General features: G+C 43.7%; 1 protein-coding gene across 1 annotated transcript in view; it reads right to left on the reverse strand.

Annotated features, from left to right (window-relative positions):
* RLBP1 (retinaldehyde binding protein 1) overlaps positions 1 to 27,945 on the reverse strand; it is a 246,605-nt gene that overhangs the window by 179,086 nt on the left and 39,574 nt on the right. The window contains exon 3 of the mRNA XM_069624301.1: positions 27,416 to 27,544. Coding sequence (XP_069480402.1) covers positions 27,416 to 27,544 — 129 coding nt within the window. The remainder of the gene's footprint in view (positions 1 to 27,415; positions 27,545 to 27,945) is intronic.

Consider the following 27,945-nt stretch of genomic DNA (forward strand, 5'->3'; position numbering starts at 1 on the left):
ACAAGACCCCACAACGGAAGACCAAACCCTCCAGAGAATAAAACCAAGTTAAGTCACTCATCAACACAAAAGATCAGGAACCATAACACAATAAGAACCTATCACTCAGTAATCTAGCTCTGGCAAATATTTTAGCCAGGAAATAATTTGACCCTGGAAAAGTTACACCCAGGTACAGTTTACACCTAAGATAACTGTGCCTGGAACAGTTAAGCCCACGGATCAGGTCAGACCCTGAAACAGTTCAGGCACTGGGACAACTCACATTCCTGGGACAGGTCATGCCCCTGGGATCGACCCAATCTCTGGGAGAGACCCCCCCACCCCTGGGATACATCCTAGCCTATTGGATAGACCCCGACATCACCTGGGTTTGCCCCTGACCCCCCCGGGTTGAACCCAACTACCAGCAATAGTCCTAGATCGCCAGGGTTAGTCCCTGACTGCCAGGGATGAGCCCATGACTGTCAGGGAAAGCCCACGACTGCCAGGATTGGCCCCTGACCGGCAGAGTTAGTTCCGACCCCATGGCCAGTTTCCAACACCTGTGATAGTCCCAACCCCTGTAATAGTCCCCGTCCCCAGGATAGATCCTACTCTTGGTACAGAGCCAACCAAAAATGCCCCGCACCAGAAAGACTGATGCACAAGCAATAACCAAAACAGAATAAACCAATTGGAACAATTTTCAAACACCACACCCGGCAACCAGCATATACCAAGAGATGGCAAACCTACACGTCCACAGCAAACAAGTCTCTTCACTGGAACAAGACCAACATTTCTCTAATTATCGCCTTACCTGTCAATTTACCACCCACTAATTCAATCAACCATCCCAAAGAACAGTAAGTATGTAAGGAGGATAACCAGAAAGACAGGAAACCCACAAAAACAAAAGAAACAACATCAACACAAAATGTTAGCATGACACACTAAATCATCAATGTCAGCAGGCAGACGTCCCTGAAGAAATTATCAATCAAAGATGAAACCTTGCTGAATTGCTCAACAAAGAAACAGAAACAACAGATCTGAATACACAAGCCGGTGAAACAATTGACCAATATCAGCACAATCTCCTAAATACACAGCCAAAGACCAAACAAACCGCAGAAAACAAAAAAGATACACTGAAAACTCAAAAACAACATGGCAATTGCGTACAATTGCCTACCCAACAACTTAAGCCAACAGAGAAGTAGGTCTAGCCATAGCACAGAGGGACCAGCTAAAAATAATGACAGCACCACACTAAACATCCCAAATTGAGAATCACTCCTCCTGCAACTAGCCTTAGATCACCTAACCAACCTAACGTTTCAACTTGTCTACAGGCCACTGACATACAACCCTACCTTCACAGACACTTTTGTGGATGCCGTTACCAACATCGCCATGAAACCTGATCGCCAGATCATACTGGGAGACTTCAACATCTGGTTCGGTGAAGAAAATATCAACTCACCCAAAGCTTTTACCAACTAGCAACAATGCATCTACTGCAACTGGTGAAAGGAGTGACACACACAGCAAGCCATACACTAGATGCAATCTTCTGCAATAAATATCTGGTCACAACTGCCCCGCCCATGCAAATCCACTTGTGCAACCACCTCATTATACCCTTCGTGATCCTCCCACCAACTCAGAAACCTTTCAGAAAATCAAATGCTCCAAATCTGAAAATAAACTGGAAATCCACTAACAGTGTGGACCTAAACACGAGACTGGAAGCCACAAAGACATCAATCACTGTTCTAGACTCGTGCAGCATAGACAAAAGAACAGGCACAATCCAAAAATGTATTGCAAAAACATTGGATGACATTGCACCAGATTCATCTCCTTTCTAAAGAAAACAATGGCAAGATGGTTCACACCCCACCTTAGAGCACTGAAAAAACGAACAGAAAACTGAAGCAGGAATGGAAGACAAACTAAGCAACGGAAAAAACACATCCTAAAGACAGATACGACTACAAAGCTGAAAAACTCAAAGCAAGAAAGACATTCTACAACGAATGGATCACAAACTCAACCAACACTCATAAAGAGATGTTCAACATCATAAACGGTTAAGAAACCCAGCAGTATGCAATAACACACCAACCCCATCACAAAATCTTTGTGACAACCTGGCAGACCACTTCAAAAACAAAATCACAAACATCAAGCAAATCATTGATAGCATGCTGAAAATCACCATCAACCACCTCAACCAGCCAACACCGGGACCACCTATTAGACTAAACCACCTCCCACCGATCTCAACCGAACATTCAGCAGCCTGGTGAGCAAAAACAACAGAGTCGGCTCACCGGCAGACCCCTGCCCACCATACATACAAGACTATCCTCATCCAGAAAAACCTTGCAGAATATTTTTTCAACTTCTTCAACCACTCACTAGAAAAAGGAACCTTGCCACCAGCTTACAAATTGGCATACATCAAGCCACCCCTTAAAGATCCATCGGGAAACATGGAAGACCTAACCAACTACCAGCCAATGTCAAACATCCCATACCCAGCAAAACTACTAGACAGCTACGTCTACGAACAAATCCTGGAACATGTAGAATACAATCGGATACTATACCAGGGACAAGTAGCTTTCAGATCCATGAGAGGACCAGAAACTGCATTACTATTTATATGGGATGGTCTAAAAACCAATGCAGACTACATAGTCAAATCAGCACTTGTAGTACTCAACCTGTCAGCAGCCTTCGACACAGTCCGCCACAAAACACTCATCAAAAGACTCAAAGGTATTGATATCGGCAACACAGCACTCCTCTGGCTAAAATCCCTCTTGACTGAAAGAACAGAAACTTCGATAGCACCTCGTAAAACATCTGGAGTCCCACAGGGCTAATTTATATCACCACTACTCTTCAACATCTATATGACCCCGCTGATTAATCTCATCAAAAAACATGGCCTGACCTGCTACAACTAAGCAGATGACACTCAAATCATCTAAAATATCAACGCCAGCGAAGAACAAAACCCAAACCTTATCAACTGCCTCACTGAACTAAACCAGAGCACCAACAGCCTAAAACTCAATCTTGACAAACAGAAATCACAATCACACCAAACGTCCCATTGAACAATCTCGACATTCCATGGCCTACAGAACTAGGAAACACAACAGACCCATCCAAAGTGGTCAGACATCTCAGAATACTATTGGACAACAAACTAACACTATGTTATGTTATGTTATGTTATGTTATTGGACCTTGTAAAGTGCAATGGCTACTCAAAGGCATCATGGCGCCAGGAACCAAAGGAACAAACTGAAGGAACATACACATGCATTTTAAAACAGGAAGGTCTTCAGGGCATGACGGAAGGACAAGTGATTCTCCGTAACACGGAGGGCAAGGGGAAGGGAATTCCATGCCTTTGCCGCAGCCACCGAAAAGGCACGCCCGCCAGCCCAAGAAAAATGTATGTGGGGAACTTGAATAGTAGAAGAGAATTGAGAGTGAAGTGTTCTAGAAGGAACATAAGGACAGAATTTAGTCTGAAGAAATTCGGCACCCAAACCCCCGCTTCTTAAATGGAAGCCAGTCTAGCGGACGTACGATAGGGGTCATGCGGGTGCTGTAAGGAGGATGGAGCACGGCAAGTGCAGCCATGTTCTGCAAATGTTGAAGCTGGTGAGTCAGGTGAGCCCTCTGACCCAGATAAAGTGCGTTGCAGTAATAAATACCTCTCATCACCAAGGAAAATACAACCAGAGCATGGAATTTGGCTGGGATGTAAGGTAGGACCTTGCGAATGGACCTAAGCTTGAAATGGCCAGCTTGGTAGACAGCAGCCACCTGATCTGACATCAAAAGAGAGGCTGAGATCTTAATACCGGAGTCTTTTACTAGCAGGACTGGCGGCGGAAAGGGTCCAAAGGTTGAAGGCCAAAAGTCCCGGGTCCAAAATGATAAAGGGTGATCAATGCCTACAACCAGTAACTCAGTTTGTTCGCTGTTCAACTTAAGGCAGTTCTTGGTCATCCATTCACCCACGGCCACCAGGCAGTCCCTAAGCTAAGACAGATCAAGCCATAAAATGATCTGTGTGTCATCGGCATAGGAGTAGCACAGGAAGCCATGAGAATGGATGAGACCAAGAAGTGACTGTTTGCAAATTCTGAACAATGTAGGTGACAGGGCGGAGTCTTGAGGGGCAGGTTGGGAAAAGAAAGTAGAAAGAAAGATGCATTTTGTCTGACCTGAAAGAAAAGAGGAGAACCAGGTGAGCACATGGCCAGACAGACCTGCTAGAGACAGATGGGCCCACAGGGTAGGGTGGTCCACGGTGTCAAAAGCAGCGGAATGATCTAGTACAATAAGCGCCTCTACCCCTCCCTGGTCCACCAGCCGCACAAGGTCGTCCATCATTGATACAAGAACAGATTCAGTGCCCCTTCCTGGATGAAAACCAGACTGAAAAGGGTCAAGGAACAAAGATGTTTTTTTTTTGTGAATTTTGATAAAAAATGTGATCTTATAGACAACATTTTATGCAAAATGGAATTCTTAAAAAACAAAAAATATTTTTACAATAGACAATAAGAAAAAGATAAAAGCGAATAAAAATCAATACATTATATAATAGTACACTTAAAGTGAACAGAGGTACAGGTTTAGCTCCTTGAGCATTTGAATCACAGCATATGTTAAAAATAGCTCAGATCCGGCAGACAGACGTTTTCACATATCCTCTACAAGTAGAAAATCATTGTTATTACAGAAAAAGAAACCTAACTGACGGGTTCTAATATCTGCCAGTGCAGTACAATCGACCAGAAGATGCATGAGGGTTTCTTGTTTTTCCGCAACATTACAATGTGAACAAATATTAGTCGTTCCCTCGTGTGCCATAGATCTAACCTGAAGAATTTCACCAGTTGGCAACACATTCATCCGGAATCCCAGGAAGGCTTGTCCTGTTATGGGGCATGGATAACAACAAAGAAATGTAGGCAAATCACCTAGACTCTCTTCCAAAGCCTCCCCTCCAATCTATCCCAATCGATGTTATATGCTGTGCCATCCAATTCAACACCATACATAATTTTCGGGATTACCTTTCCCACATAAAAATGTATCAGCAGTTTGATAGAAAATTTACAAAATGTACCCAGGATTTGGTCCTATGGTCCTATGGTCCTATAGTTGATCAATTGTTTCTGCAAATTTAGATTGGTATGGCATTTGCTCGAAAATATGTTGATATTGAATCGCAAATACATCACTTCCTTCCTAGTGCCCATCTTAATGCCATCAATAGTCCACTTCAGTTTACTGGTTTCAGTCTTGGCATTACCGATTGAATTTTTTCTGGTTTATGATCAGATCATTTTTCGTTTTGCGTAAATACCAAGCGCTGTGAGCAACTTCTGGAGACATACGGATGAGCCATCCAAAAGTGCAACATCGTCAGCATAGGAGAGCCAACCAATTCCAGGTCCCCCTATTTTGGGGCTGATCAAGGCAGCCTTTTCCAAGTCATCATTCAGGTCTGCAAGGTACAGGTTATATAGACATGGTGCAAACATGCAACCCTGGCACAGTCCTTTAGATGTTGGGAAGGAGTCTGTCAGGGATCCACCTGCATTCACTCTCATCCTTACTGGTGTATCACTGTGTACATATTCTAGGATAGCCAAGAAGGAGGACGGTAGTCGCCATTTATTCAATTCTGCCCAAAGTAGATGGTGGTTTACAAGGTCAAAAGCTTTTGAAAAGTCTATTAAGCAGATGTGGACCTGATTTGGGATTCCTTTCACCACAAGGTGGAGCAATCTTTTAGTAATGATAGAATCAAACCATTTAGACTTGTAGACATACCCTTTCTGAAACCACACTGATTTCTCGACAGGAAGTTATTTTCTTTGATCCAAGTCTCCAGTTTCTCCAGAATAAGTGCTTCGAAGATTTTACTATTGCATTCAAGGAGGGAAATGGGTTGATAGTTATTAGGATCAGACTGATTTCCCTTCTTAAATATTGGAATGATTATAGATTCTTTCCATGAACTAGGCATAGTGCCTGTTTTCAGAATGTCACAAAAAAGAATGGTCAGTATTAGGGACCAAGGTTCATAGTTTAATTTCAGGATTAAATTGGTGAGACCATTTGGACCAGCCGCATTTGAGGTAGACGATTTTATCATAAGGCGTCTGATGTCATCCTGCTCAAATTCAACTGCCCACCAGGTTGTGTTGTAAGAGGTCCTATCTTTATTGCCCCCCCCATCCCGCATAGCCTCCCAATTTATCTGCCACTCTGATTCACCTATTCCAATACTCTGATGTTCAGTTTGGGCAGTTTCTTCATAATTTACTAAGAAGCAAAAACTCCTAGTATTAGTTTGACATAGTGCTTTCAGCATTCTTTCGCTGTCTTGTAGGAAGATCTGAGCTTTATGATTTCTCAATAGATTTTTAACCCTCTTAGTGCTGCCTTTTTTTCTATGGCATAACTTATCTTGTCAAACACCTCTGTTTTAGCAGTTTAAGCTCTTCCTTATAGACTTTATTCCGCTCATAAACCAGAGAGTTAAATGAGTGGGCATGAGAGGTAGATCTATCTCCACCGTTTGATTGCTTGTCTATTTCCCCTAGTACATCTTGTCTTAATTTCTTCTAGTGGGCCCTGATTCAAATAGTCCTTCAAAATTTTACTCAGAGTTACTCCCTTCCTATCAAATCTTTTCATCCTGTTTCTCCCACTGTTCACCACTAGATTCGTATAGCACCAAAAGGAATGCTGTGTACTAAATAGTTGAAATGATGTCATGAGAATATTATGGTCACAATGGTCTGTTGGAAGGTTCTCAAAACGATTACAGCTGTCGAACATGGAACGGGATAATATTACGTAGTCGATGTTGGAAGACTGGAGTGTTCTTTTCCATGTTGCTTTCTTTATCAAGTCACCTTCCACATTACCATGTGTGATTAAGAGACTGCAATCTTCCACAAAATCCAGCCATCTCCTCTTTACACCTATACTTGGGACTTCTTTCATTCTCCGTTTCCATCAAATTGTTCAGGTTAAGATCACCCGCAATTGTCAGATACATTTCACCTTTTAATCTCCAACTAGCGACACAATCCTCAATATGAGTAACAAAATCATCAAAAGTGATAGCGTTTTCATTCCAATACAGATTAATAATCATGATGTTTATCCATTTTACTTGGGATTTATATTTCACCGTGATGACTAGAAAACCAGGCATATTGTTGGAAACAATCTGTAAGGACTGGAATTTCGTATTTCTAAATGTACATAGATGGCCATCTGAGGTATGGCCCTTTATAGATCTGTTAGCCAGTTGTACTATTTGAAAACCATCTATCCATATTTGCTTCAATAGCCAACTTTCTTGAAAAATGACAATATCACCCAATGAAAATAACATATTCTGGTTTTCATACTTCATAAAGCTATTAAAGCCTCTGGTTTTCCATGCCATTAATCTTAGTGATTCAGATGTCAGAGTTCACCTTCCCCAAACAATTCCTTCATAAAGTCACTTTTGAGGAAATCTAGCAACAGGGCACAATTCCCCTGCACCTGCCGCATAGAGTTTTTCTTAAAGAGAGTGGTCCAATTCTCCTGGTGCATTTACCTCATGTGTGGTGCACAACTCCACCTCACTCAGTGAGTGTTGCATTTGATCTGTATTCTTAAGCAGCTCTTTCATTTCCTTTCTCTCTTGATATACTATGCACCCTAAATGTACCAATTCCTCTCTTTCCTCCAATATAGATTTTAGTATGTATGAGGATTTAAGTTGTATTTCAGTCACATCTGTCCTGGTTTCATAACGAAAACTTACAAACCGAATATCTCCTGATGATATTCTATTTGAAGCTGAAGTGCATTGAATATTTTTAAAATGTTGGATCGGTTCAGGTTTAAATTAATGGTTCTATTAGGTATGAGCTCCATATAAAGCTCATGAATCCTAGAATCTAGTTCCTTCATCACTCTGTTTGTCTTGGCCGAGTGCTCCCCCTTTGGGTTGCTTTGCCTTGATATGCTTCGCTCTTATATAGGAGTGGGCTGATCCCTCATACCGAACAAATTCATCAAACGTTCTCGATCACCCAACATTTTGTCTGGATTGGATGCTTGCACCTCAGCAGGGGCAACCAGTTCTGCCTTTTTATTAGCACTTTCCTAGAGATCGCCAGCACTATCATTCTGTATCTTATCATTGTTGGATTTCACGACATTTGTTGCTTTGAAATCTTTGATGTATTCATTTTATCCATTTTTTTAAAGATGGCAGCCCATCTCTCTAACCTCTCTTCTTTTATCTCCCAATGTATAGTTGATGTCTATACTTTCTACGTCTTTAGAGCAACTGGATATTTCTACTTCTCGTAGCTGAGATAGGGGATTATTTATCTTATTGGGGTCTAGTGTATCGACCTCAGTACATAGCATTTCCTAATTTTATTGGTGTCAATTGACAGGACATATTTCATGTGTCCAATTTTAGCCAAACTTTTTGAAGGGTGTTTTGCGGTCACTAATTTTGTTCAAGTAAATTCAAGTCAATTCAAATCTGACTTTCTTACCCCTGAGGGTTATATCTTTCTTCCTTATTTCAGGTTCACCAATCTGTTCCCGTGTATTTTGTTCTTGGGGAGCTGGATCTACACCTTTCCCCTTTAAAACTTCTCTGGGATATTTCCTTGAGTCTGAACGTAATTGATTCTTCCTCCCATTCTTAGATTTCTTATGGACTTTTTTGGAATTGTTTCTATTGGACCTACTACTGTAGACCTCAGGTAGTATAAGGTGAGGACAGAGACTAGCAATTTTACTGCAAATGGTGATTTAATGCGAATGGTGACACTAGAACCACAAGTCAATGCAATAGTTAAGAAATGCTTCTTCCACTTACACACAATCAAGAGGATACTCCTCTTCTTCTCCTTCCTACTCAGAACACTCCCCGTCATCTCTCTCGTCATGTCAAGAGTAGAATATGCCAACAGCATCTATCTCGGAATGCAAGAATACCTTATGAGAAAACTACAATGAATACAGAACGCAACAGCATGACTACCGCTCAGACTCACTAAGAGGGTACACCGCATACCAGCACTGAGCCCACTACCTTGGTTACCCGTCAAAAATCACATCTTCAAAACACACACTTTGCATAAGACACAGAGCAATCCATGCCTAAGGAGCGGAATTCATGCAAGGAAAAATCTCCTTCTACTAACCTACATGAACACTAAGGTCCAGCAACAACATCCGCCTGGAAACAAAACAATACACAAATTTGGGTGATCAGCATTCTCGTGCATAGCAGTGAGACTTTGGAACTCGCTCCCAAAGGTAATACGAACAACAGTAGATCACGTCAAATTCAATAAACTGGTAAAAACATGTCTCTTTAACTAACCATCGCAACACATTAAGAAACTCTGAAACTGGATCACCTAGAGAAGTAAAACACTCAACCTCATATACCCAGTAGTCGAAGTGAGCGGGTATGGTCGGGAGCGGTGCTCCTCTACTTTTTTAAATTACCTTTTACAGCTCCTATACTTTTATTTTAAAAAGAAACCGTTCCGGAATGGTTTTGTTTTAAAATAAAAGTGTAGGAAGAAGTTGAATTCTTCACTTTCAGTGCACTGCACTGAACGTTCCCTTGAACAGCAGGTGCAAGTGTTTGGGGGGGGCGTGTATTGTGTGTGAGAAGGGTCATGGCAATGGGGTTTCTGGGGAGTGGGTGCAGGCCAGCAGGGAACATAGTTACACTACTTCTTTTCGTACACTTCGACCACTGCATACACCATAGAGTAAGATCAACTCAACAGATCAACACAATGCACAGAGAAAGATTCAGACAACCGCTGACTAACCTAACTAAAAACTATCTAATACTCTGCGTACCGCCCTGCAAAAATGAAGAAACCAGACACATAACTTTGGCACAAAAAACAAAAACACCACAAACTACAAGCACCTTACTTGCTCTCCAAAACACCCAAGACACACATAAATCACCCATATGCAACCACACACCAAACACCACATGTCGATCAACTAAAACAAACCAGAACACAGTGACCGGATTTTCCAATATCAAGCTACCAATAGCACATCAAAGCTCATTTGCTCTTTTACCTCTCATTCCCACTAACTAACCCATCTCAAACCCCTTCCTTTTCAGATCCGCCTGGGCAATTGGAGACTTTGAAAATGGCAGCTGTGTGCGGTAGAAATCACAATAGCATAACATAACAATTAGGATTGTGGATTATTTATTTTACTATGAAAGGAGGGAATGAAAGGACATTTCACACAGTACAGCTGCTACTTCTGTGGTTGAGCAGAAACATAAAAATCAAATTTGTTATCTTTCCAGTAATGTTTAATCATTGGCTTCTACACCTAGTACTGCCAATTTCTTGACATAAAAATGACAAGAGGGTATGCTTGCATTTATTGGCCTACGTTGCCAACCCCAAAAGGCTGTGGGGCAGAGGTTTTGTTGCAAGTGCAATAACGGGCAACTAAGCCAGGCGAATAGGCAATCTGTGAATGTTCAGTAGATGGGCAACTCAAATCCCACAAAACAATTTGACTAGGTAAATAACTTTCACCTCTGGCTGTTTCTCAGGGTCAAACCCTCAAAGCTCCTGGTATGTAATCAGCACTTGTTGGGTTTGTCATCAACAGTGTAATTAGCGACTGACTCACGCAACTCCCACAGTGCAATCAGAAGAGGTCCCTCACTCAGACTTGGACTGGCCTATAGGATAATAGGAATGATATGATATGCTGATGTTCTGACTCTAGAGGCTATTGCCAGATGTGTACTGTGAATTTGTAATGTTGATCAACGTTACTGGCGGAAGTGTTTGCAAATGCACCATTTGCCACCATGTTTGCTAATAATGCACCCCAAGGTCCTACTTGAATAGAATGGCATGAATTAATGGGAACTGCTGTTACCTCCACTTGTCAATCTCTATATCTGGGCTTTGTGGATTACACAGCGGATTTTGATCTGTTGTAGAGTAAACTATGGTGCTGGGCTATCCCTCAAGGTTTACTCTCCTTAATACAGCAGCTCTACACAGTGACAACAGTGCAAATTAAACTTGATAATGCTGGCACATTGTTCAAACCCATAGCCACGAACAAGGGCCTTAAACAGGGATGTGTTCTGGTGCCTTTTCTTTTTAATATCTTTTTGGCTGATATACATGAAGTCATATCGATGGTGCACAATTTCCCTCCGAAATTATGGAAAGAGCACTTCTCCTGGTTAGTGTACGCTGACTATATTATTTTAATCGACCAGACAGATATTGGTCTACAGAACTCCCTGAATGCCCTGGCCGAATACCCAGCGGGGAATGGCCTTAAAATAAATTGTTGTAAAACTAAGGTTATGGCTATTGGGAAGAACTCAAGAAGGCCAAATAACTACACGTGAATTGCAGGTGGTCCAAAATTCGAATTAATAAACCAAGTTACATATCATGTAGCCCTGCAGAAGCAGACGCAGTGAAGCAAATGTGGAAGCTGCAGTTAGGACTGGAGCTACAAGCAAATTCCTGGCTGCCATGAAATTCATTAGCACTGCAGGGTGTTTTTTTCCGTACCTGGTTTAATATGATATGATATGATATTTTATTTGTATCGCGCTCGTACACAGGTGTTTCAGAGCGCGACTAGGCAAGGGAGGGGAAACAAGGGAGAACACAAAAACAACAACGATCTTACTAGGCCCAGTGACATTGAGAACATGCAAGTGCATGGGAGGGGGAAAGGGGAACAAGTGCATGGAAGGGGGAGAGTGGAAAGTGCAGAGCAGAGGAGAGTAGATAAATAATAAATAAAAAAAATAGAAAGGAAGCAATAAACAGTGATGGTGCAGCCAGCATGTGGCAAGTGCTGTGTTTATGGTGACAGACTGGGTAAGTCTGATAAATGCAGAAAAGAAGAAAATTGGGTGGGGGGGCTGTTTGGGTACAGATACAGTCCATGCAGTGCAAGGGGTGGCCAGGAGGCAGTGCAGAAGGGTGGCAGGGTGAGCAGGTACCTGGACCCAGAGGAAAGAGGGTGGCCAGGTGGACAGTGCCAAGAGAGAGCGGGTCAGCAGGGGAGAGGGGGAGAGAAGGCAGAAACAAAGAGGAAGGTCTTTACGTGCTTCCGGAACCGGAGAGAGTTCTCCTCAAGTTTTAGAGAGGCAGGGAGGCTGTTCCAGAGGGAGGCCCCAGCCGAAGATAGAGATCTGCCCCAGCTCGTTTCTTTGAGAAACGATTAACCCGGAGGAGTTAGAGGTAGAGGAGCGAAGAGCTCGAGAGGGAAGGTATTTGCGGAGGGATAGCTGAAGATATTTTGGACCCAGGCCCCAGAAAGTCTTGTGGACAATGCAGAGGGTTTTGAATTTAATCCTTGCATCCACTGGGAGCCAATGGATACATTTCAGAGCTGGAGAGATACGATCCCAGGGCTTGAGGCCAAGGACAAGTTTCGCAGTCCTCTAATGGATAAGTTGCAGAGGGCGGAGAGTAGAGGCAGGTAGATTTAGAAAGAGTCTGTTACAATAGTCCAACCTAGAGAGAACCAGAGCTTGAGAGACAGTGAGCTTCTGAGGGAAGGAGAGGAAAGGCAAAGTACCTCTGAGAAGGTGCAGTAGGAAGTTTGACTTTTTAGAGTCCTCAGAGATATGGGCAGAGAAGGAAAGTGTGGAGAAGGTTAAGTTGAGAGATGGCCAGATTTTGGGCGATAGTTAGTCGGACAGGAAGGATCAGCTGTGGGTTTCTTGAGAAGAGGAAGCACAAGGGAGTGCTTCAGATGGGAGGGGAAGGATCCTGAGGCAAAGGAGTGGTTGCAAAAATCGGCAAGGGCCGGAGCAAGGGTGTCAATGTGGTCCTTGATGGTTTTAGAGGAACAGGGATGGACCTGTTTTGACGAGGCTTTCATAGATCGGATTTGTCTGGCAACCTCGTCATGGGAGAAAATCGGAAAGGAATAGAATGACTGTGGGGGGTGGTTGAAGGGGGGTCTGCAAGCACAGACTGAGGGGGAATCGGAGGGCCAAGGGAGGAGAGGGTGGACATGACTTCCTGGGTTTTTGAGATAAAGTGCGAGGCAAGGGCATTGCAGAGAGCCTGGTAGGCAAGAGGAAGGATGGAGACTGCAGCAGGGTTGGTAAGCTCCTTGGAAATTTTAAAGAGTTCGGCTGAGTTGTTAGATGCCGCAGAGACACGGGCTTGAATGTGAGCTCTCTTCTTAGTGCGGACAGAGAGTCGGTATTGCCTTTGGAGCAGGCGACAGGCCAGTTTGTCAGAGGATGAGCAAGAAGCCCTCCATTTCCTCTCAGCCGCCCTACACTTTTGTGTAAGAAATAATATAATACCTGTATTTTTGCTAGTAAGTCAATGGTATGGAAACATACCTCCCAGCAAAATGTAACTGGCTGGATGCTGTTGAGGGCACACTTTGGAAGGCTGCAATGGGTCAAACCACAGGTGGCCCAATCCAAGCTAGCTATAAGAATGCAACTGAGCCTTGTATCCATTAGAACCTTGCTGGAAATCAAGCAGAGTCGGCTTAACTTCAAGATGGTATTTGCCCATAAAGAGATCCAATCATGTGCTTGTTTTGGGATCTTTTAAGATCTAAATCCCCAAATCGAGGGCATTGCATGAGTTTGCTTTAGCTCATATAAATTTCCAGTCCACAATAGACTTGGTTTGTGATTCGTCATCAGGCTGCGGGCTGTTGTGTAAGCTACTAAAAAAGATTGTAGTAAGAAACATTTCTTATTGGTCAACTAAAGTCACCTTAAATGAATACTCCAGCAAGGTTGGAACTTTTTTAAAACCACATTAGTTATTTAACCATCAGTAGGTTATGCTGATTTATAATGTTCTTGCATCTCAACCTGCGACCTGCGCTGACAACAATAATGAAAAGACCCTGCTCTGTGCGGCTCTTCTAGAATTTGTAAGTCTCTGTTTAAGCTGGGGACTTTGCAACATGTGTTGACACAATGCACTTTATTGAGGCAATATTATCTCAAAGCTGCTTTGGGCATGTAGACGGGGAGTTGAGATTGCACTGCACTTGAATCCCTGTAGGTTATTATTATTTTTTTAACTCTTTATCAATTTAAAGTAGTAAACATATAACAAGCATCAATATAGAGTCGATGAGATGCACTATAACAATTCAGAGGGTTCTTTCCCAAAAGAGGCGAACCATGTGCCAGTTTAATTCCTCCTTATGGAGTCACACATCATAAAGCCACCATCTACAACAAACCCTATGCAATGTTACTAAATATAAAAAGGGAAAAAAGACGACACAAAACCAAAACATATACAGACATATGTAGACAACACGATACGTTTCACACTCACAAACAATTATCACTCCCACCCTTACAAATCTTGCGTTCGCCTCAACTCTCTCAACTATTACAATGGAAGGCTAATCTCAACCATACAATTCATTAAATGGTCCCCACATCTCCAAATAATCACCCTCACGTTTCAGTTTTTGCATCATGAGATTCTCATAGCTGGACAGTCTGTAAATCCGACAGCCAACCCTCTACCTTTTAGCTTTTTCATTGTATATTATGACAATTTGAAATAGGCTTTACTAAGTTTTAGTCACTGTCATGTTAAGTGATCATTATGAACTTCATCAAAGAAAGGGCACGTGCAATTGTAAGAATTTGAATGATACTACGACTATGTGCCAATTCTAGTACTGTTCCTTAGTAAACTCAGGTCCTAGATGTTGACCAAGGTTTTAGATATGATATAATATGATATGATATGGCATTTATAACGCGCCTATGCACAAGTGCTTCAAGGCGCAATAGGCAAGGGAGGGGAACAGAGGGAAGACAGACAACGATCCTACTAGGTCAGGTGTCATTAAGATCGCGCAAGTGCGTGGGAAGGGGGCAGGGACAGTGCAGTATAAGATAACAATAAATAACGGGCAGCATGTGCAGTACAAGATGATAACAATAAGTGAGTAGCGGCCAGCACGTGGCAAGTGCATGGTTAAGTGCGGACAACAGGTGTCAGGGGCTGGTAGGGGGACTGTAGGGATACAGAAACAGTTCCCGAGTGCAGGGTTTGCCAGGTGGGCAGTGCAGGTGTGAGACAATGGCAGGGGAGGGACCTGGGCCTGAGATCAGAGGGTGTCCAGGTAGCCAGTGTGGTTCAGGTTTCAGCCAGGAGGTCAGCAGAGGTGAGGAGGACAGAAATCAGAAGTAAAGAGAAAGGTTTTGAGGTGCTTCCGGATCCAGAGATGGTTCTCCTCAGGTTTAAGGGAGGCAGGGAGGCTGTTCCAGAGGGAGGCACCAGCCGAAGGAAGATATCTACCACCAACTTGTTGCTTGGAGAAGTGATTGACCCTGAGGGAGTTGGAGGCGGATGAGCGGAGAGCTCGAGAAGGAAGGTATTTAGGAAGGGAGAGTTGAAGATATTGAGGAGGATGGTTTTAATTGCTGTATGTTATGCACTAATGTGATGTGTTTTTAAATTGTCATGTGTCAGCACTTGCACTGCATTTTATCATATATGTCCCAGGTTGTACATCTGGGTTTTAGACGGGTTTTGTATAGCTATGTCGTGTCTGCAAACTGTATTGGCTTTTATCAAACTGTATGCATTTGCAAGCTTTTATGGTCTTGTGCCGAAATAAGGGAATCTTGACTGACTGATTATCTCAAAGCCTTGAGTAAATATGTACATGGAATTGAACATATTGAGTGGGATGTGTCTTGGGCATAATGTTTGTCTGGGAGATTAGTAGTGCTCTCGGGCTTCTTATGCGGCTTGTGCTCTGCTGCTTTGAGGTGTATGGATGAAGTGAAGCCATTGGACTGACACTGTGTTAAGTATGTTAGTAGAATTGTACGTAGCAGATAGCGGCTATTTAATTCTTTATTTCAAAGGATCCCATGTAAAGGTTTTATGTGTTTTCATGAATTATCTTTTGTATGATGTTTAGTGATGCGTATTCTGTATTTGGATGAGTGATGCGTACTCTGTATTTGGATTAGTGATGCATACTCTGTATTTGGATGAGTGATGCGTACTCTGTATTTGGATTAGTGATGCGTATTCTGTATTTGGATGAGTGATGAGTACTCTGTATTTGGATTAGTGATGCATACTATTAGTGATGCGTATTCTGTATTTGGATGAGTGATGCGTACTCTGTATTTGGATTAGTGATGCGCACTCTGTATTTGGATTAGTGATGCATACTCTGTATTTGGATTAGTGATGCGTACTATTAGTGATGTGTATTCTGTATTTGGATTAGTGATGCATACTCTATTTGGATTAGTGATGCGTATTCTGTATTTGGATTAGTGATGCATACTTTGTATTTGAATTAGTGATGCGTACCCTGTATTTGGATTAGTGATGCATACTATTAGTGATGTGTATTCTGTATTTGGATTAGTGATGCATACTCTATTTGGATTGGTGATGCGTACTCTGTATTTGGATTAGTTTTGCGTACTATTAGTGATGCGTATTCTGTATTTGGATTAGTGATGCATACTTTGTATTTTAATTAGTGATGCGCACTCTGTATTTGGATTAGTGATGCGTATTCTGTATTTGGATTAGTGATGCATACTCTATTTGGATTAGTGATGCGTATTCTGTATTTGGATTAGCGATGCGTGCTCTGTATTTGGATTAGTTTTGCATACTATTAGTGATGCGTATTCTATATTTGGATTAGTGATGCGTACTCTGTATTTGGATTAGTTTTGCGTACTATTAGTGTTGCGAACTCTGTATTTGGATTAGTGATAGGTATTCTGTTTTTGGATTAGTGATGCATATTCTGTATTTGGATTAGTGATGCGTTGGATTAGTGATGCGTACTCAGCATTTGGATTAGTGATGCGTATTCTGCATTTGAATTAGTGATGCGTACTCTGCATTTGGATTAGTGATGCGTATTCTGTATTTGCGTATTCTGTGTTTGGATTAGTGATGTGATGCGTACTTTGCATTTGGATTAGTGATGCATATTCTGTATTTGGATTAGTGATGCGTTGGATTAATGATGCGTATTCTGTATTTGGATTAGTGATAGGTATTTTGTATTTGGATTAGTGATGCATATTCTGTATTTGGATTAGTGATGCGTTGGATTAGTGATACGTACTCAGCATTTGGATTAGTGATGCGTATTCTGCATTTGGATTAGTGATACGTATTCTGTATTTGCGTATTCTGTATTTGGATTAGTGATGTGATGCGTACTTTGCATTTGGATTAGTGATGCATACTCTGTATTTGGATTAGTGATGCATATTCTGTATTTGGATTAGTGATGCATATTCTGTATTTGGATTAGTGATGCGTTGGATTAGTGATTCATATTCTGCATTTGGATTAGTGATGCATTTGGATTAGTGATGCGTTGGATTAGTGATGCGTACTCAGCATTTGGATTAGTGATGCATATTCTGCATTTGAATTAGTGATGCGTACTCTGCATTTGGATTAGTGATGCGTATACTGTATTTGCGTATTCTGTATTTGGATTAGGGATGTGATGCGTACTTTGCATTTGGATTAGTGATGCATACTCTGTATTTGGATTAGTGATGCATATTCTGTATTTGGATTAGTGATGCGTTGGATTAGTGATGCGTATTCTGCATTTGGATTAGTGATGCGTTGGATTAGTGATGCGTATTCTGCATTTGGATTAGTGATACGTACTCTGCATTTGAATTAGTGATACGTACTCTGCATTTGGATTAGTGATGTGGAAAGTTGCATTTAACTAGATCACAGTGTAATAAATAAATGTATGGCATGAAAAGCCATGAATTGCGATGTGTAAGCATGGGTACTTTATCAGTTCCAGGGTCTTCTTTTTAACAGCAATGTGACCTTGACCCCCAGCTTCCACACAGGAAACAGGGAGGTTCACTGACCTCCGTGATGTAACCAAGTACAGATCTCACATCCCCACAGTTTAACAAGAATGAGACCCCCTTATCCAATCCACTGCAATCAGGGGCACAGCGTTCAATTCCTAAAAAAAATGAAGGCGATGTCTGGTCATATCGCACTCTGGAGTCAGTGACAGACTTGATAGCCATCCACATCAGGGCCAAAGTCCTCGAAAGTGTAGCCAGGGGTTATCCCCATAACTCCAGCATACTCCGGGGCAGACCTGACAGCCCCCACATTGTAATCATGAACAATCGCTGCACCCCTCAAAACTAGCGACCTCTCATCTTGCACAGTGTCATGAGTGACAGAGCCCCTCACTCCCATGGGGGAATCAAGGACAGGCTGCATATCCCGATGTGAGAAGGGCACACCTGACACCTACCATCAAGAATGGAGCAACGGTCTACGCAGCAGGTTAAGAGCCGAGAGGCAGTAGATTGCCACGTTCCAGTTTCTTTTGCTCAACGGCAAGGCCCTCCCACTTCTACACTGGTTGGAACAGAGAGGTTTCAACAATCCTGAATTTAAGAAGGGGGCGTATACAGAAGAGTAAAATGGAGCCTGGGTTTGGGCAATTCACAACATACAAGGAAACCCCACTACAAAACCGAGCACAGGTCCCTCGCCCCATGCAGTGCAATCAGAACCCGTCTTAAATGCCTATAGTTCTCCTTGTGACAGTGTAATCAGGGACAGAGCTTTCACCTCTAAAATTGTGATTGAGAACACACTCCGTACTCCTCATGGTGAAATCTATGACCCCTCGCATTCCAAAGTGGCATAAGTGCCAGATTGCTTCAGATCCACTAGCACAACCTGAAACCTTCCACTCAATGGCCAAAGTATATCCAAGTAAATATGCCAGCTCCAGTGTAATCCTAGGCAGCCTGGTCACTGCCTTATTGGTAATTAGGACCAGCCCGCTCCAAAATTCCCCCTCCAATTGGTGATTGGTCCTTCCACACCACAGTATGGTCATAGCCAGACACACGTCTTCAGTCTCACACTGTGATTAGTGAAGAGCGACAGGGAGAAAAAAAAAGGAAAGAAGAAGCGAGAACAGACCTTAAGAAAAAGAGGGTGAGAACGAAAGAGGGAAAGAGATATGCAGGGAAAAGAAGGGTGGGTGAATTAAACGGTGCAAGAAATAAACTGTACAATGCAGAAACTGCAGCACATCAGCAAAGGTAGAGACCAGGTTTCTTTCCATACAGCTGTACAGAAATGAGTCAAGAAACCAGCATTGTGTCCCTGTCCCAAAAAAGATAGCCCTGAGCTCAGAAACCTCTGGGTTTTTATAGAGTTTCACACAATGAACCGAATACAGAAATTTGAGTAAGATATATTTGGTTGGCTACTTTTCAATGGACTTCCTAATGGCGCATGGCTTTACAGGACCATCCAAGCTTGATGCAAAACTGTTCGGCCCATCCACGTGATGTATAAACCTCCACTTTAGGAGCTTTCCATTACCCATTACAATACTAAATTGTGAGGAATTTTACTGTCCGGGCGGTGGGTGTGCGCTCGCCTGGGCTTTTTTGTAATTTTGAATTAACTGGAATAATGGTGGACCAACCTCAGGAAAATATGTGGGGCTAATCACGACAAACGCATAGACCCCTGTGCTCTGGGTGGACACAGCCTTCAGGCACAGTCTACCCTGTCATATTTACTTGGGATATGATAGCCACAATGGCATCTACAGAAAAGGGGAGGACTAACCTTCCCCCTGTCATGGCCAGTCTGATCAACTAACAAAGGTTCCATGGATCCGCACTCCTCTTCTGTCTGGCATTACAGTGTGTGGCAGTGGTTAACATACTAATAGAGTGTACTTCAAACAGGCCCACATGAGGTCAGGCTGGAGAGGTTAACAAAGGATACAGGAAACTCCAATAACCTTTCATATGTAATTGTGTCAACCTGAAGCCAGCTCCCCACCCGTAGTATCATTGACAGTGAGCTGTCATGTCTGGAAATGCATGTTTACAGTAGACCCCCCTATTAGGGGGGTCTACTGTAAACATAAGGTTCGAGAATGTGGTTTGTAGGAGTCAGAGAGTCTGGTCTCCCCACAGCTTCGAGGGAGACCTGCCGCTTCAATCAGGAACCACAGAGAGATCCATTAACCAAAGAGACTCTTTGATCAACAACAGACAGGAAGATGGGTGGGACTTTGTATCACAGGTTTTCACCCCTTTACCTTTACTGTTGCAAAGCACTCTGGTTATGACCTCATGCATACAGGAGATTGTTGATAGGGACCCCAGATTGGTACATTAAAGTAGGCTTAGCCTACACCAATTACTGTGGCCCACTTGGCTTTAAAAGAGGACTGAGCCCCTCTTTTGGCAGATCATCTGCAAACTTTGCAAGGAGAAGCAAGATTGAACCCTGGCTGAAGGTACAGTCTGCCTTACATCTTCCACCAGTGACGGATAGCCAGGACCTCCAAAGAGGGAAGCAAGATCCCTCCCCTAAACATCTCCCAGGGAACAGTGGGAGATAAAGACCTCAGACTACCCGCCGGCAGCTCCAGAACAAGTATCCAGCCTGTATACAGCATGGCCTGCTAGGCTCTGCAGCAAGCTTCCAAGGTAGGAAGCGTCAGAAGGTCTCTGAACCTACAACAAAGGACAAGGCAGCTGCCTGCAATACACTCTTGAGTAGAAATTGTAAGCAATAAACAGATGGAAAGGGTTAAAAGGAAATTAAAACTCACAGGGAAATATGGAAAGTAAGCTAAAGAAAAAGAGTAGGAAATGGAAAGGAAAATGCAGCTAGCGTATGGTTTGAGAAAGTAATAGAGTAAGCACTGAAAATAAAACAAGAAAGAGAGAAAAATACATATTGAAGGGCTATGTGTCTGTGAAATGAGGTTGAGAATAATAAATAGCTGCATACAGGGAAATACAGTTGGAAATATAATGAAAAGGCGAACATGATTATAATAAGAGAGGCAAATAACTGACAAGAATGGGTAGGCAGATTAGCAGGATAATAGGGAGAGAGGTGGGAGAATCTATGCAAGAGCAGAAAGTGGAAACATAATAGATTGAGTTCTAGAAGTTAGAAGATTGGCACCGCAAAGTGGTCAAGGGGGGTGAGGATGTTGAATTTATCAGATTAGGAGCACCCCACAGTGGAGTGATAGCTCAGGCATGTACAGACAATCCTGAAGATGTGATAGACATCAGACAGGGGGATGAGTGAGAGAGAGAGTAGATGCACACAAAAACATTGAACAAGAAACTGGGAAGAAGTAGGGCCTTCCGGGAGGTGGAGGCGGTGGAGCGAGATGTGGCAGTGACCAGAAGCTGTGACATGGAGGTGAGAGAAGGGAAGAGATGAGAGAGAAAATATTAACAGTAGACATGAGAAGGATGGGAGTGGTGTGAATAGAGATTAAATGCAATGTTGGAGAGATGAGCGATTTAGGTGAATGGGAAACGGGGGGAATTGTTCTGATAAAGGTCTAAGAGAAAGGGGCATGAATGCTAAAGAGAGAGAGAGGATCAGGCAGGCCTGGTATAGATAGAGGTAAGAGAAAACAAGCGAGGGGGAAACTGAGTCATCTCGGAAGGATAGCTCTGGGGCAACACGCTCGCCAGAGGTTCAATCCCCAGGTCCACTCTTCAAAACCTCTGGGTATTAATCACGTTATAAATAGCAAATTACAATTATAACCGATGAGAGAAAACAAGCGAGGGAGAAACTGAGACACAGAGACGAGAAAGAGTGTTGGGCTGAGAAGCAAACCGAGTGACATGGAGGTGCAAGAAAGAAGAAGAGGTAGAGAAGTGCTTTGATACCGTGGGTTTTGTGCTAAAGTTACATTTTTCTGCATTGGGTTTCGTTGTTTTGATGTTTTCTGCAGGTGTAGTGTCTATGTAGCCAGGGATGGGGTGAAATCAGTCTGAGGGCCTCATTACAAGTCTGGCGGTAACCCTACCGGTGCTACCGGTGGGTTGCAGCCGGACTTGAAATATTTACCAGCGACTGGCTTGACGGCAACACTGGGGAATTACAACCCCAGCGTTCCGGGAAGTCAGGCGCCGGTAAATTGTAAATCCCCATTCTCATTTGAGCCCCATAGGACTCAATGGGAATGGGGACCACGGAAGCACCAGCACCGTTAACAACAGTGCCGTTAACAACAGTGCCGGTGCTTCCGTGAAACTCTGTTTCACGGAAGCTCCACCCACAGAGTCGTCCTGTGCCGGTCCGGTAACAACGGAGCCGGTAGGCTTACCGGCACCGTTGTTACTGGACCGGCACAGTTGTAATGAGGCTCTGAGAATCTTTTTAGTTTGGGATATTAGGTGGTGCTTTAAGCCTAAACTAGTCAACTAGTCCCATGGGACACGGCTAAGAGAGATAGGACATGTGAGGCGGGACACACAGGCTGCGGGTGTTCTTTGGTATTTGTCCAGTGATTGATTAACCATGGCCATGCTAAACCCATATTGGCCATTCCCACCCACTACCTGCCACTCACTACCCAAAATACATTTCCTTGGGATCTCTTTATCTTTTTGTGCTACCTCTATCTAGCAGTAACATTGAACTTTGACCTGAGAGTTTTATTTCTAATCAGTCTGCTGAGAGTTGATAGTTTAATCACATTTTTAAATCTATCACTGATGTAATAAACATGTCTTAACTAATTCTGCTTGGAGCCACTGTGTTTATAGCTGATCCTTGCACAGAGGTACTGCTAAAAACCAGCCTTGGCATAACCAACAGTTCTGGCTATGTATAGGTATTAGATAGGCATTTGCAAGCCACCGCCATAGTAAATCCAGGTAAACATATTATATTCCAGGAGGTTCCATCTTATGGCCAAGTATTACCATTAAGGCACAGGCAGCAATTACCTGTCCTGTGCCTGCACAATGTCAATGCTTGTTTTAAAATGGGGGCTACTGCCATTTGCTTTCATTCATGAACATCATGTTCCAAAAAGCAGGGCACAAGTACCAACAAAAAAGATTGGGGAAACATTATCATACACGGTGGAAAATGGCATCACAGTTGTGAACATATCTTACAATATGGAAAAGTGGCATGCAGGTCTTTCGATCACTAAAGGTGTACTTTAGTGCTTCTGTCATGAGCAGAGTAGGTGCCCCATCCCATGTGACCAGTTGAAATAAATGTGCATGTAGCTTGTTAGACCTTCTGCAAATGATCTCATTAACGTGGAAACCATGTTTACTTCTTTCATTTAAATGTAATTAAAAGTATGGCGGTGTGCGAAAAAATTGGCGGTAACGTAATTATGGCCACTTTTCCTGCAACACCATACTACCAGTATGGCCCTCGAGTGGGTGGTTTACCTCCAGCATCATCCTCCCACTTGTCTGGCAAAAATCAGTGGAATTACTGCAGCAGTAATTCCACCTGCGGTAATTCTGCCAAAAATGCCCCATAGAGTCCAATGGACTCTCAAAAAATGGGGATTAGCTCTGCCATCGCCACTTGTAATTCAGCAGTAACAGTAATTCCGTTGGTAGTTTTCTGGCAGATTTACCACTGGAATACCGCCCAACTCGTAATAAGGCCATCTAACTTTAAGTGACGTACTGTGAAAACAGAGCATATGCTAATTAAAAATATTCCCTGCATAGCAAAGGTGATCACATTCGTTTAGGCCACACTATGTTGTGGTCTACTAGGTAGGTTTCTGGCTTGGAAACCTTAAATCCTGGGTTTCGAAGCCCACCGTAACCAAATATCAACTGACAGATACATTAATTTAATTAAAGGAAGCACACTTCCTTTTGACTTCAAGCCTCAAAAACTGTTTGGGGATAGGGTCTGTCCTCTGAAAAAATAGATGGACAGCTTTCACTTACGTGTACCCTTGAATGCGCTGCTGATAACGGTCTCTTCTGTTTCACTAGGGGATTCAAAACTCACACCTCTAGAATGTATTTATTTATTTATTATTTGCTTGTTAGGCGCTTATACAGCAAGTAAAATACTTCTTCAAAGTGCACACAGGGCGAGGGGATGTAAAAGGGAGTGAAATACAATACAAAACATAATATTTAATAAGAACAGTGGGGAAACGAATGAAAGGACGAAACTACTATGCCTTGCTAGTATTCAGAACGCGCAAGTGCAGCAAGGAAGAGGGTAGAGGGGGCAGGTGCTGGGGATTCCGAGCTCATGAGTGAGCCGCAGACGAAGTGCTAGGGTTGTTGATTGCTACACAGCCAGGAGCCACGTTAGGAGTAAGTGCAAACCTCCAGATTGGTGGGAGTGCCAAGGCAAGTGCTGAGGGTAGACAGGAGCTGAGCCAATTGGGTGTGGGAAGTCAGGGGCCTGAGGAAGCATAAGGGCCCCAGCCATCAATCACAGCAACTGTGGAATTAGCAGAGGAGAGAAGAAGGGAAGGAGGTAAAGAGGAACATCTTGAAGAACTTCAGGAATTTAAGAAAGTCGGGGGGGCTGTTCCGTCGGAGGAAGCCATCTGAGGAAAGCGATCAACCACATACCCTCTGTTTAGCAAAATGCTTTACACACAAATAATTGGTTCCAGAGGAAGGTAGTGGTCTAGAGGGAGAGTATTTAGTAAGATAAAGTTGAAGATAGTGTGGTCCCCAGACGTAGACAGCCTTGTGGATGATGCAGAGGGATTTCAATTTAATCAGTGCAGCAACCGGGAGCCAGTGAAGGCTTTTTAGGGCAGGAGAGATGAGGTTCCTGGGCTTAAGGCCAAGGATACATCTTGCTGCCCTAATCTGGATTAGCTGGAGGGGTCGCAGAGTGGAAGATGGTAGATTCAGGAGGAGGCTATTGGAATAGTCAAGCCTAGAGAGAACCAGAGTGTTGGTAACATTGAGCCTCTGGGAGAAAGTGAGAAGGGGGAGAATTCCTTTGAGAATGAAGAGCTGAAAGTGGGACTTCATGGCAAGGTCCAGAGTGTGAGGGAGGAAGGAGAGAGAGGAGTCAAAGGTGACTCCAGCATTTCTGGCTTCAGAAGAAGGAGCAGGGGGAGAGCCCAAGGATGATGGCCAGAGTGAAGGGAAGAAGGAGGAAGCAGGGGTCTGATAGGAAGGATCTCAGTTTTACAGGTGTTGAGGCAGAGATCATTGGAGGTGCACCAGGACTGAATGGCAGATAGGCAGTCAGGGATGATGGAGGGTGCAAGAGGATCAGTAGGAAGTTTGAAAAAGAGCTGTGTGTCATCTGTGTAACACTGGAAGTTGGAGGAGATGAGGCATGCAAGCAGAGCAAGGTAGATATGATATGATATATGATATGGCATTTATAACGCGCCTATACACAAGTGTTTCAAACCGCGACGCTGCAATTGAGGGGGAACAGAGGCAAGACAGACAACGATCCTACTAGGCCAGGTGTCATTCAGATCGCGCAAGTGCATGGGAGGGGGGAGTGGGAAAGTGCAGTACATGGGCTAAAGTATAATAAACAATAAGTAACGTACGGCCAACTACTGTAGGGATACAGAAACAGTTCCCGAGTGCAAGGTTTGCCAGGTGGGCAGTGCAGGTGTGAGACAATGGCAGGGGAGGGACCTGGGCCTGAGATCAGAGGGTGTCCAGGTAGCCAGTGTGGTTCAGGTTTCAGCCAGGCGGTCAGCAGAGGTGAGGAGGACAGAAATCAGAAGTAAAGAGAAAGGTTTTGAGGTGCTTCCGGAACTGGAGATGATTCTCCTCAAGTTTCAGGGAGGCAGGGAGGCTGTTCCAGAGGGAGGCCCCAGCCGAGGAAAGAGATCTGCCACCAACTCGTTGATTGGAGAAGCGACTGGCCCTGAGGGCGTTGAAGGCAGATGAGCAAAGAGCTTGAGAAGGAAGATATTTAGGAACAGAGAGTTGGTAGTGTGACTTCTTAGAGATGTCAGAGATGTGAAGAGAGAAAGAGTGTGGAGTTGAAGATGACCCCGAGGTTTTTAGCCTCACAGGTGAGAGCAGGAGGAGGGTCAAGGGAGGCCGGCCAGAGAGTGACGGGAAAGGAGGGAGTGGGTGTTACAATGAGGAGAATCTCAGTCTTACTGGCATTAAGGCAGAGATCATTGGCGGCACACCACTCCTGGATGGCAGACAGGCAGTCAGAGATGAGAGAAGGAGAAGAGGTGTCTGAAAGTAGCCTGAGAATGAGCTGATTGTCGTCTGCATAGCACTGGAAAATGGGGCAGAGCGCAGCAATGCGGTGGGCAAAAAGTGCCAGGTATACGTTGAACAGCCAGGGAAAGAGGTTAGACCCCTGGGGAACACCACAGGTAGAGATAGAGATGAGGCGAGGAAGGACCCAAGATGAACCTGGGAGGGTCGATCCGAGAGGTAAGTCGTCAGCCACGCCAGGGCTTGACCAGTGATACCCAGGTTATCACAGGGACAGTTGAGCAGGATGGCATGGTTGCCAGTGTCAAAGGCAGAAGTGAGATCAAGTAAGATGAGGATGAGGGTGTTGGAATCAAGGTTGGAGAGCAGGTCTTCACAGATTTTCAGGAGAGCAGTTTCCGTGCTTCTGGCAGCTCTGAAGCCAGACTGATGATCATGGAGACAACCAACAGATTCAGTGTGAAGATTGAGCTAGGAGACTGCCAGCTTTTGCAAGAGCTTGCCCAGGAAGGGAGTGATGGAGATTTGGCGATAGTTAGCCGGGCAGGATGGGTCGGCAGAGGGTTTGTTAAGATGAGGGTGCACAAGGGAGTGCTTCAGGGGGTAAGGGAAGATCCCAGTGGTGATGGAGTGGTTGCAGAAGTCGGCCAGAGCAGGAGCCAGGAAGTCAATGTGATCATTGATGCTTTTGGAGGAACAGGGATGAACCTGTTTTGACAAGACTTTCATAGATCAGACTTGTCTAGAAACATTGTCTGGGGAAAACAGGGGAAAGGCAAAGAAGGAGGGAGGGGAGGTGGCCGAAGATGTTAAAGAGGCTCACTGTTGCTGAACGGATTAAATTCATATCCCTCTGCATCATCCACAAGGCTGCCTGAGTCCGAGGACCCAACTATCTTCAACTTTATCTTACTAAATACCCTCCCTCTAGACCACTACCTTCCTCTGGAACCAACTCTTTGAGAAATGCGTGTAGATTCATTAACGGTCACAGAAAGTCTGATATAAATCATGAATGAAACTTGTGCTCACTCACATATAGTCTATTCAAAGCACCCTAATTCATTATCTCTAAATAATATAATTAAAATGTTTCTAATGATCACCTGAAGCAAGAATTGTGGGTGTGGGGAAATGTGCCTCCAAGAAGCCACTTTGCTGTCACTGCTAACAGACACAGTAGGTTTGTTTGCTGGATTTTGCCCACATGGTAGAATGGATACAGACATGAGTGGATTTGCAATGCCAGGGCTCCAGCAGAACCTCTGAGTGCCAACATTTAAGTTTTACCTTTTGAACAGTGTGTGCAGGGATTTTCTCACATTTTCCAAAGACGGGCCCATGATCCTTTGTGGTGAGACGCTCCAACTTGGCGCGAAGAGCCTGTTCTTCCTCAGAAATGACACGAAAGGTTCCAGTCTAAAAAGAGTAAAGGAAAATAAGTCGTCCAGTCACTCTTAGTTCATACAGGAGATGGTTCTGAGTTTGCTTACACACACTCATGGAACACACTAGGAAGCAGTAAGCGAAGAACAGACACCACCCCCGCGGGCAGTGCTGCAGACTGCGAGGGGTGGGGCCTGCACTCATGCACATAGGTGTGCATCTAAAGGTTTCTCTTGGCTGCAGGGTTCATTCTTGCCTTTCTGGCCAGCTGCTCTAGGCTTCCGCCACAATGCTCTTACCCATGCATCTTTTAGCACTTGCCGATCTCGCTTGCACTTATTTGCACTTGTCCCTCCATCCTCCTCTTTCTCTTACACTGATGTGAGAGTACCAACACTTGTGTGAATGATCATCTCACTGTATCCCCTGATTTT

The sequence above is a fragment of the Ambystoma mexicanum genome, chromosome 11, assembly GCF_040938575.1.
Source record: "Ambystoma mexicanum isolate Mex_15411 chromosome 11, UKY_AmexF1_1, whole genome shotgun sequence".
Classification (NCBI taxonomy): Eukaryota; Metazoa; Chordata; class Amphibia; order Caudata; family Ambystomatidae; genus Ambystoma; species Ambystoma mexicanum.